The 12,022-nt window shown below is 39.6% G+C and overlaps 1 protein-coding gene across 1 annotated transcript; it reads left to right on the forward strand.

Moving 5' to 3' along the window:
- Window positions 1-305: 305 nt before the first annotated feature.
- LOC115438521 (type-2 ice-structuring protein-like) lies at window positions 306-4,699 on the forward strand. Its single transcript, XM_030162185.1, has 5 exons — window positions 306-379; window positions 1,282-1,385; window positions 2,754-2,885; window positions 2,965-3,076; window positions 4,616-4,699. Exons 1-5 carry the CDS (start codon window positions 325-327, stop codon window positions 4,681-4,683), a joined length of 471 nt encoding a protein of 156 aa, XP_030018045.1. The 5' UTR covers window positions 306-324; the 3' UTR covers window positions 4,684-4,699.
- The last annotated feature ends 7,323 nt before the right edge of the window (window positions 4,700-12,022 follow it).

The following is a 12,022-nucleotide window of genomic DNA, read 5'->3' on the forward strand; positions in this document are numbered from 1 at the left end:
AGCTGCCCTTTGAGTTGTTGACTAGAACAGATCAAATAAAATGATTAAAGCAACACATGAGATGTGATGGTGTTTGTGGAGGTCGGTAAGTGTATATAAGAGCCGCTCAGTGTCTGGTCCTGCACCTCCACACAGGAAGAGCACCAGCTGAACTCCTCCTGCTGCAGGTTGGATCCCACTCTTCTTCTGTCCTTCCTCTGCTCAACTGTCACTAACTCTTCTCTGCTCACTTCAGCTGCTTTCACCATCATCACTCACCTGTCTGTGTCTGTGTTTGAAAGCTCAACCGTCCTCTTCAACGTCTCCACCACATTCATCATCAACATGCTGACTGTGTCTGTTCTTCTGTGTGCTCTGGTGGCTCTGAGCACAGCTGATGGTGAGGATGTGTTCAGGATTCACATAGAGAACACACACTAAAGAGTCTGACCTTAGACCAGCTGATGGTGAGGATGTGTTCAGGATTCACACAGAGAACACACACTAAAGAGTCTGACCTTAGACCAGCTGATGGTGAGGATGTGTGTTCAGGCTTCGTTTATTTAAGCCTCAAGAACAGGAAAACAGCCACGGTGTAAATGTACGCTGACAGACTGGACACATTTCAGATGAAAGTGGAAATCTACTGTTGGTCAGCTCAGTGCCTTTCTTTCTTTCTTTCTTTCTTTCTGTGTGTCTTTCTTTCTTTCTTTCTTTCTCTCTCTCTCTCTCTCTCTCTCTCTCTCTCTCCGTGACAAGACCCAGACCACAAACATTGGTCTTCAGACCAGTGTCGAGGCTCAGACCGGTCTCCAGAACTCCATCACTAGTGGACTGTGGAGGGCTGGCATTGGCCGTTGACAAATGATTCTATTCTGATACAATGGAACATGTTTTTAAAATAGATGCACCTGACTGCTTGTATTTGAAGAGGGCGCTTCATAAATAATGATACTATTCTGTGATGATGATGATTTTTGTACAAATCCCACGGAGACCACGATGTCAGAGACCAAGACAAGACCAAGTCCAAATGAGTTGAGTCCATCACAAGACTGAGAGCACAAAAAGCTGAACTGGAGAACTACATCACTACTGTGTGTGTGTGTGTGTGTGTGTGTGTGTGTGTGTGTGTGTGTGTGTGTGTGTCTGTCTGTCTGTCTGTCTGTCCTATTTTCAGTTACATTTTCACCTGTAATAACATTGTTTTTTTTTTACTGTGACTTTCTAACATGAAACAGATTTAATTTGGACATTTTTCATCACATTTCAAATGATCATCTTCTCTGTCTTTTTTTCTAGATGAAGCCACCAGGAGCCGACCTACTTGTGCAGAAGGTTGGAGTCCCTATGAGAAGGACTGCTTCCATTATTTTGAAGAAAAGATGTCTTGGGTTGATGCTGAGGTAATCAGGAGGATTTGGATTCAGATTTGGACATTCCACAATTATGGTTTTCATGTTCTTCAAATGACATGCATTCGATTTCAACAACATATGATATTTAACAGTTTTCTTCAGTTAATCTGTTGATAATGACTTGTGATATTAATCAAATTCAAACAAATGATCTACAACACCAAGAGATCTTCAGCCAAACTAACAAGCTCAGTATTTAATGAATGCTGCTTTCCCTAAGTACACACTGTGGCACTGCAAAAGCTACACTGTAAAATATGACTAGCTGATCTGACTGAATCGAATCTAGGAAAGCGGTTGTACTCAAAAAAGCCAAGTAAACATGATTATTAGTCTGAAGTTAAGTTCAGTTTACTTCATATCTACTAGTTTAATTTATTTAATTTTTTTAAAAATATCAAGTGTAATTAAACTGATTTATGTAAGTGTAAGCTACTTAAATAACTGAAGAAAGCACAACAAAGAATGATTAGTTTGCAGGGTTATTTTTTATTCAAACTAAATACCATGTCAGAAACACACATATATGTGTATTTTTATGCAGTTACACAAGAACGATGGTAGAAAAGGAAGTGAAGGGAATAGGATATTTACATAACTTGGAATGACTCTGTATTTAGTTTTGGGTTTTTCTTTGACACAATCATGAGAGATGAGAGAGGAAGGCCTTCCACCAGGTAGATGCCAGAAAGTTGAGAACAAGTCGGATTTCCACACTAGAATGAGCAAGGCCACGTTGACTCATGGTGTTTGAAAATGGCTGCTCCAAGAACAGGTGTTCTGGATGATTCCACCTTCAACCACATTGTGGAAGAGCTTAAGCACACCTGTGGAGCCTGATTACTCTGGGAAACTTCAAGTAAGGAACCTAGACATGTGAGCAGCTCTTCAAATCAGTGTGTTTGTGCACGTTACAGCACAACACTGTAGCATGTGTCTGTTTACTTCTGGGGTTTCTGACAATCCTAACGCTTCTTTCCGTCTAAAATGACCTTCCACGATGCCTCAGAAAACTTCAGCGCTCCTCTCCCGCTCACTGACACTCACTAACTAACTAAGTGCCTTGTGACAAACCTCCTTAAAGGTGCTTAAAGAAGAAAATTATACCACCAACTGGACTGGACTGAGACTCCAGAGGGTGTTCAAAACATGAACAGAAAGTTTCAAGTCCAGTTTTCTCAGATCAACTTCTTCAGAAGAAAATGAGTAAATATTCATTATACATGAGTTAAATTAACAAGATAGTGAGAAATAAGTCAAGTATGCTAATAGGATTTACACAACTACAAGTACTACCTTTTAAAGTGTAATCTGATCATACCCGTTGTTGTGTGTGTGTGTTCATCACCCCTACAGATGAACTGTCAGAAACACAACGGAAACCTGGCTTCAGTCCACAGTCAGGAAGAGCTGGACTTCATCCATTCCCTCGTACCTGACAACTCCACAGGAGTAGGCCTGTGGCTGGGAGGCTCCAACTGTCAGCAGGTAAAACAACATTCCCAAACTGTCTCATCCAGAGACACTTTCAGTTCAGATGGCTTTATTTCCACTCTTTATCTTGTAGGACGACACTTGGCTGTGGAAAGACGGCAGTGCTTTTAAATTCACCTTCTGGTGTCCAGAAGAACCAAACAACCTGTTTGGGCGCCAGCACTGTCTGCAGGCTGATCTTGGAGGTGTGTGGGGAACCTGATAACACAGCACAGCACTGTTTGAACCTTCATTTTATGAGCTGATGGAGGTTTGATTTGGTACAGCACAACTTGTCACCACATACTACATGGTACTGTTGGTCTGAGTCAGTTTTCAGGTAATAGATGGTATGCTGTTCTGAACAGAGCCTGTCATTTTTCTGATCATTGTATATCATATCATACTAGAAGCACTCGGAGAGCGCAGATCTCCGCCAAGGCTGATCAGTGGCCCCCCCCCGTGGGCCCCCCCACACCAAGGAGGTTATGTTTTTGCCAGGGTTTGTTTGTCTGTCTGTCTGTCCGTTAGTGTGCAACATAACTCAAAAAGTTATGGACAGATTTTGATGAAATTTTCAGGGTTTGTTGGAAATGGGATAAGGAAGAAATGATTAAATTTTGGTGGTGATCGGGGGTGGGGGGGCCCACGGGGGGGGTCACTGATCAGCCTTGGCGGAGGTCTGCGCTCTCCGAGTGCTTCTAGTTATTCCTGTGAAATCTGGATCATACTTCCTGGAACTCTGAGGTAGCTTGATATTTAAAATCACAAACTTGCTTCTGTGATTCATTTCTGCTTCATACAATCTCTGTTTCATGACCTTGTTTAATTGCAGTCTTCTTGTGCAGCTTCACTGAAATTTTATCTGAAAATGTAAATTTGGGAGACTGCTCTCATGAAATGCCATTGTATGTCATGCCAGTTCTTATGGCATTTGGCGTGCTATATGTACTCTATTTGATTGTGTGTCAATTTACGCCAAGATCTGTGGTAAAAATAACCCTAACCCTAATTCTAACCCTCAGTGCGTGGTATTTGACACATTGATTCAGGTTGGACAGGGGGCTAATAACGGTGTGAACACACACGCGGAACGCTTATAATGCCTACAGAAAACACGCCAATTAAAAGTGGTGTGTATATTTACGCAAGTCATGATATCAGGTTAAAACGTTTCTTTTAGGTGTCTGCTGGGCAGTAGGTGTCTCCTTATTCCCTAAAAGTCTAGTTGTGCAATAATAGCTTCAGGTTTCTACATCACACTTACCTCAGTTTATAAGTCAACATGTTTGAAGTAACATATAAAAACAAGAAAAGCACTCGGAGCGCAGACCTCCGCCAAGAGAGATCTGCCCCCCTCCCCAATCACCACCAACATTTAATCCTTTCTTCCTTGTGCCAGTATCAACATTTCTTGAATATTTCATGAAAATTCGTCCATAACTTTTTGAGTTATCTTGCTAACAAATAAACAAACAAATAAACAAACAAACACACACACACACACACACACACACAAAGCAAAGTGATCACAATACCTCCTAGCAGAGGTAAGAAAACAGGGGCCAAACACTGTAAATTGAAAAGGAACTAAAGCTGTTAGACAGTAGGAATCCTCTGGCAAAGTCCAACATTTAACCCAGTCCTTGCATAAAGGTACTAGGTGACACTGTGTCATTGTGTTGAATTTTCTTTGACAGGTTGATTTTTTTCTCCTTGACTGATGTTTTTTCTGCCGTTCACAGCTTTGAAGTGCTGGAATGATTTGCAGTGTGGTGTGACCCTCCCATCCGTGTGTCGCAGCGACCTTTAAAGGCTGTTGAATGAACGTACAGATGTGTTGCATCTACAGAACAGACCGGCAGCAGAGGATGTGACAGCGACTGTGTCTGTCTGCGTCAACAGCTTGAACTTACTTTGCTAGGAGTAAACCACATAAATAAAAAGTTAAAATATCACAACAAATCTCAGAGTCTTTGTTAAAATCGCAGCTTCTCAAACATCTGAGTTAAATGCTGCTGTTGCACACTTTCCAGTTCAATATGAGCTCCTGACACGACTTTAAATGAGTTTATTTTGTCAGTTCTTTGCTTTAGCAGTTTGGTAGAGGCCCTTGCATGTCCTTGTAAATTGGAAAGAACATGATTAAGGGATTTTACAACCTCAGGTATGCACAAATCAGATCCTATGATGATGATGTAACACATTTGCATTAAAGAGATATTTTGTTTCCTCCACCTAAAGCCGCATTTCCACTACGTCAGTGGTTTCCAACATTTTTTGGCTCGTGACCCCATCACAAATTTCTGGCAACCCCAGACATTCAAAACGGAGACTTTTTTTTGGCTAAAATTAATTTGTTTTTGATCATATAATTCTTTGCTATACTATGCTGCAAATAAACATTAATTTTAGATTACATTTAGTCTATATAATGTATATTATTATTATACAGAGGCAGAAAAGCCATGGGTAGACTACTGCACAAAGGGAGAATTATATTTTCTTTGGTCTGATATGTACAGTCAGTCCAGCTTGGATTTACAAGGCTGACAATTAATACTGAACAAACAAGAACTCAAACTATGAATTATGAAAGAGCTGCAGCATCTGAAACTGACCACAATGAACATTTGACAGATAAACAGAACCACAGCGCTTCAGTTTCACATTCACAGTTTGTCATGTCTGTTATGGATTGTTATTGTCTCTCTCAACTCACCATATATTTTTTATTGGTAAGTTTGTATTTTTTAATCAATTACAAGAAATTTCAGGTGACCCCATTTGAATTCCAGGCGACCCCACGTGGGGTCCTGAACCCAAGGTTAAAAAACACTGTGCTACGTGGTACCGGCTCAACTCGACTCGACTCTGGCTTTTTGTGTTTCCATTACATAAAAGTACCTGGAATCTGGTACCCGGTACTATTATTTTAGTGTCTGCTCAGTCGAGGTTCCAAAATGGGTGCAAAGATACTAAAATGTGACGTATAAACACTGCAGACCACTGATTGGTCAGGGAGCTGTCACTGTGTCATTTTTGTCATCAGTGCACAACCCCCCCCCCCCCCATTTTGAACAAACCAGATTCAGAAGTTGAGCGTTAATACCTGTAGGCTAAATACATCCATGATGACAGCCCACAAGATGACACCGTGGTCAGTCAAAGAGGAGGATCAAACATTTCACCAGGGATCAGAAATATCATCCCATCGACATCCTCCACTGTGTGCATGTATCATGTCGTTGTTGTTGTTGTTGTTCATCTTTTACGTTTCTCCTCCTCTTTGTTTTTACCATCAGCTGTGTTGCGTTGAAGATGACGTCACAGAAGTTACGCGCAGCATCACTATGACGAGCAGGAACTCTAAAGTCAGGACTATCCTGTAATGGAAACGGCCTCCAGGAATAGTACCTGGTACTGAAGTTGAGTCCAGTTGAGTCGAGTTGATCATGTTTTGGAAACGCAGCGTAAGCATACACTGAGTCAATGTACATTTAGAACACATTCTGCAAGTTCATCTAAGCTAGCTGATAATTCAGGTTTCCTCTTTCCAGCAGGTGGCAGTATGATTCACATTACATATTGTAGTGCACGACTTCCACAACAAACTCTTACAAAACATGACAAATCTGTTGACAGAGCTGTTGATGTGGAATTGAGTTTCAACAATTTCTTGCTTCTCCCAGTGTCCACTATGTGACACTAAAGAGCACCCATTAAAGCTATACCGTATGATGTGGCATTTTTACACTTTTCTTTTGTCATCTTAAAATGCTCCTAATAAGCGTGTGCAAACTAAAATGTAAAAGAAATCCACCTGGTATTGAAACTCAAAAATGTTTAATTCTCATTCTGATAGAAGTCTGACCAATCATTTTATTCGGTCCGAATGAAATAATTGGCCGAACCTGGCTGAGCCTCCTGTCAATCATCCATTACCACCGTCCCCGCATCTGACATGTGTACCTCTGAATCTGATGCTTCATTCGAGCTGCTTCTCCTGTCACTGACCACAGTCTACTGTCTAGGATGTGTTTGGATAGAACTCATATGCACATGTGGAAGGGAAAAAACAGATTTATTAAAAGAAACAACAACTAAGGGGAACAAACAGGAGTCTGGTGAATGAAAGATGTAGATAAAAGTCCGGAAGTCAGCTGTACTGGACTAAACAGGTCTGCATAAAGGTCAGCTTTTATGACCGTGGGACTCATACAGGTGCAATTACATGGTTTCACACAATGTAGGATTATGTAGGATGAGAAATGTATGGACTATAAAACCTCAAATGTCCACGGAAAATTCACAGAGGCCACGCATTCACAGTGTCACCTGGGCACCTCATCTCCGTGGTGCAGTGAAGACACTGACCCAGTGCTGCACAGACCACACCCTTAAATTCAGGGTCTACTGATGGAACAGGAGCCGCGGGCCCGTGGCAGGTGGATGATGTATCTGATTACTGAGGGAGGGGTCTGCAAACACACCAAAGTGAGCATCAGGTTAGAGGAGGAGAGAGGAGGAGGAGCCTCAGAGCTCAGGCAGAGGGAAGTGGGTGGGGCTTTGGAGGGAGGTGGGTTGTTCATGTTCAAACTTTTACTAAGTGTTGTGAGAAATGCCACATCGGTAGGTATAGCTTTAAGCGCAGTATGTGTCATGTGACTATATAAGGTCTGGAACACACTGGACAAATGTCATGTCAGTCAGATGGTGTTTAGCCTGCTAGTGTCACTGTGACTGTGAACAAATATTGTGCATGTGTCTGCAGCAGATCTTTCAAAGATGTTAAATTTGACATTTAACAAACAAAAAGGCATTTTTTTATTTATTTATTTTTTTTTCACTTTTGTAGGCGGCACTGTGAGGCCGTTTTGCCACATGTCAATCCAAAACCCATATCAATAAAAAAATAAAATAAAAATAAAACAAATAAACTCCTCTTGGCATGTGGGCCTGGTTTGAGGAGAATCAATCACCTCATATCAACTGTCAAGTGCCTGTGTGACAGAGGATTCTAGAGGCCATCCATCAAACAGCTAAAGCTCAGCCAAAACTGGAACAGGACAATGACACCAAGTACACCTTCAAAAATGGAAATATTCAAGGTCCTGTCCAGACCTCAATCAAACTGAAATATTGTGATAATATCATTAAAAAATATTCACAAACCTCAATGATGTAAAGTGTTAAGAGTGGGCTGAAATTCATCCACATAATGGGATACACTCCACTCATGTTCAGGTTTGACTTGATTGTAGTTTACGAAAATTATGATTATGTGGAATCGATTGTGTTTTTTATGTTCTTTGTACATTCCTTTTTTGCAGTGATAACAGTTAAACTGAACCTTTAGGTCAAAGCAAATCTGTATCACTGAACAGTGATGGTAATTAATCAATAAAGAACTAATTAAGTAATTAATCAGTAAATAACTGAACATGAAAATAAGTGTAAATCTAGGTGGGAGGGAATTTTATTTTCTGACCTCTACCTTTCCCTCAAACTCAGTATTTTTGGTGTAGAACCCATATGAGCTATCGGCACCAAATTGTGCCAGTCCAATAGTTTGTCGAAGGTCCTGTCTCTACACAGAATACTTGCGTTGTTTACATGATGATTACGTTGATGATTACATTGTGTACAAAAGCATTTTCTAACAAAGATGCAAGGATTCCCTAAAACTCATCAGTCTGTTTCCACATTTTGTTTCCACAGGTGTGTTTACTACCCCCTGTCCAGGCACTTACTACTTTACCTTCTTTTACCATGCAGGAGGAGATCACCCAGCAAATCTTTGTCTCTACAAAAATGATCAGATTGTTGCATGAATCTATGAGCACAAAACACAGAATGATCCATCTGATAATAGAGGCAATGCAGTAATTCTACAGCTGCAAAAAGGGGACCATGTGTTTGTGCGCATGCTTGCAAACTCACACATTTGGACACCTAATCACATTACTACCTTCAGTGGTTTTCTGATTCGTTAAGTTTAACCCATAAAGACCCAGAGTTACTTTTGTGGCACTTCCCAAATTACTATTACTTACTTTAACTTTTGGATCCCCTGCTTGCTGAGCTCTCGAACAGCGAATATGGAATCAATCAGCTGGTCACTCAACGCAATTGACAAGATTTTTTCACCCAGGAAGATGGGCTCTGGGGAGCCCGCCTGACCTGACGGAACTTTTGCAGCCGGATACACCATTGACGACAAGTGGAGAGTGGTGTGTCTGTCGGTTCTGTCAGTGGAGGATATCCAAGACATCTAGTTATTTGGATTTATGGTAGCGGGACACCTTCTAATTCAGTGGTTCCCAACCTTATTTGGCTCGTGACCCCATTTTAACATCACAAATTTCAGGTGACCCCAGACATTCAAAACACAGACTTTTTTTTTTGGCTAAAATTAATTTGTTTTTGATCATGTAATAGTTTGCTATTCTGTGTTGCAAATAAATGTTAATTTTAGACAACATTTAGACTATATAATGTACATTTTCATCAGTAAGTTTTAATTTTTAATTTATTTTTATTTTTTTCGTAAATTATTACACATTTCAGGTAACCTCAGATATTCAAAACAGAGAAATTTTTTTGGGCTAAAATTAATTTGTTTTGATCGTGTCATAGTTTGTTATATGTTGCAAATAAACATTAATTTTAGGCAACCTGTAGGCTATATAATGTACATTTATATTAGTAAGTTTCAAAATTTTATCAATTACTAGAAATTTCAGGCGACCCCACATGGGGTCCTGACCCCAAGGCTGAAAACACTGTTCTAATTGGTCTTAGAATTGCCCTGGTCTATCACAAAACTGGAGAGACAGCAGCACGCAGAGACCCCGCTGCTGTCGGTCAAAATTAAGGAGCATTTTGGAGCGGTGAGTGACAATGTGAAGGAATTCCAACGAGTGGTGATGCAGTCGGGAGGATATTATATATTATATGTAATGGACCAACTGTGTAGAGACCTTACTGCTCTGAAGTGAGGAGTAATGCTGAGGCCCAGTTATAACAAAAATGTGAGTTAGAACTAAGTTAAGCAGAAATCAAGTTTTCCCTGGTCAAATTCTTTCCCCTGAGAGCTGAGAAAAGCAGCTGGATTCTTCTCTAATCTCCTCCCCCTGCAGTCAAAACACTTTCCATGGTCAAGACACAGTAGGGAGTGAACTGAGAAGGACTGACAACAACTGAAGGACAGAAGGACCTACTGTGTCTCTTATTTTGCACACAATCTTCCAAGGACACACACAACACACACGCATACTCCCCCCTCCCCACCCCAACCTGTCTGCCCTCAAACTCTGTTTTTTCACCCTGTCCCCTGAATCCTACCAAATCCACTGAAAAAGTACCAGCATGTGTCCACGTGTAATGTGTGAAAACTGTATGATGTCTTATGTTTGTGCTTTGCATTATCCTCTGTTCCTAACTGCAGATTTCAAAGAAAAGGGTTCTGTGGCGGCACAACCAAAGGTGCAGCAGAGCGATGTCCCCAATCATCGATGTTAATTTTGTTTGATGTAGTCTGTGCTGTCAAATGACAATAAAAGCTATTCTGATTCTGATTCTATAGTTTCCTTTTTTTCAGTGTAAATCAGGTATTTTCCTATATTTAATTCACTGATCATATAGATGTTCATCAAAGCTCAGTTTAAGGTTGAGAGTTATTTTATCAAAAACAAAGAAAATTGAAGAAAAAAAAAGACTTTTTCAGCAAAGGTATCAAATAAAAGAACATAAACCCAGTGTGTCCATCCACTGTCATTGATCCAGCTCCATGGGTTTTACTGGTGAATCAGTGTTGGAGAAGATGACGGTGTTTCTACGGTAACTACAGAGCCTCTGAACGTCTAAATGGGTCATATCTGATGACCATGAAAAGATGAAGAACTGTATTTTACACCAATTATTTCAATGTTTTAATAGGTTTTGTGGTTTTAAAGTTATTAAACTTTGTAGATCAGTAGATGGTTTTGGTCGACGGTGGATGTTTGGGTCTGTAAGGGTTAAAAAAAAAAAGAGATATATTTGTCTATCGCTAAAAATAAATGTATTTTCACCATATTTGACTTGTTTCTTCCTCAGACTTTTTTGTTCTAAGTCTGCAAATAACACTATACTGTGTAACACTTTGACTGAACAAACACACAAGTGGGTCAGTTTTATTGCTTTTATATATATGTATATATGTATATCTATCTATCTATATCTATCTATCTATCTATCTATCTATCTATCTATATATATATATATATATATATATATATATATATATATATATATATATATATTATACTTCTCATCCAACCACAATCAGATTCACTCTATCCAGGTGGCACCATTTATCTAGATAATTTTATTTTATTTGAACGATGACAAGCTGAAATAACAGTAACAAGGCTGGGCTATTTTTAATAAGTAAGGAGCAGAAAGTACAGATAACTGTGTGACAATGTAAGGAGTTGGAGTAAGAAGTCAGCTGAAAAATAATTACTCCAGTAAAGTACAGAAAACCAAAATTTCTACTTAAGTAAGGAAACAAAGTATTTGTACTTCGTTACTTGACACCTCTGGAAAAATGTATTCTTCTAAATCATAAAACATCTTGTCAGTCTAGCACTGTAAAGTTGAGGTGAACCATACATTCAGTATTTATTTATGGCTAATTCAATCTTTGGAGCAAAATATTATCGGTGACAGATCAAGGGGGTTCATTCTCAGTCCATAAATCCATGTTTCTAGTCCCCTCTCTGCCTTCCTTCTTCTGGTTTGAATGTTAAATGTTTATGTGCTTCAACAGTTACATAAGTCCAAGGTTAATTTTCATCCTTGCTGCTACATTTATTGTAATTATTTTCAGCTAAAACCAATTGTGCAGCATCAACTGTAGCACCCAACATTAAGTTTAACACTAACATTTTAACATTAGTTTGTTTGACAACTAGGGATAGACATTGCAAATTCAACAAGTTTGTATCTTTAATTATGTGAAATGGATTTGCAGAAAAGGGAATCTGCCACTAAAACTGGTCTTTTTCAAAAAATCTTCACCTCTATGGAAGTAATCCAAGCTGTTGAATCAGTGCACCAGCAATGGATCAATAACATAAGTAACAATATTATTCATCTGCAGTTAA

The sequence above is a fragment of the Sphaeramia orbicularis genome, chromosome 18 (assembly GCF_902148855.1).
Source record: "Sphaeramia orbicularis chromosome 18, fSphaOr1.1, whole genome shotgun sequence".
Taxonomy (NCBI): domain Eukaryota; kingdom Metazoa; phylum Chordata; class Actinopteri; order Kurtiformes; family Apogonidae; genus Sphaeramia; species Sphaeramia orbicularis.

Excerpts from the sequence above, each read along its gene's own strand:
- LOC115438521 (XM_030162185.1), top strand. The coding sequence starts at position 325 with ATGCTGACTGTGTCTGTTCTTCTGTGTGCTCTGGTGGCTCTGAGCACA. Across the intron at positions 380-1,281 it reads GGCTCTGAGCACAGCTGATG|ATGAAGCCACCAGGAGCCGA; the intron begins GTGAGGATGTGT and ends CTTTTTTTCTAG. Across the intron at positions 2,886-2,964 it reads GAGGCTCCAACTGTCAGCAG|GACGACACTTGGCTGTGGAA; the intron begins GTAAAACAACAT and ends TTTATCTTGTAG.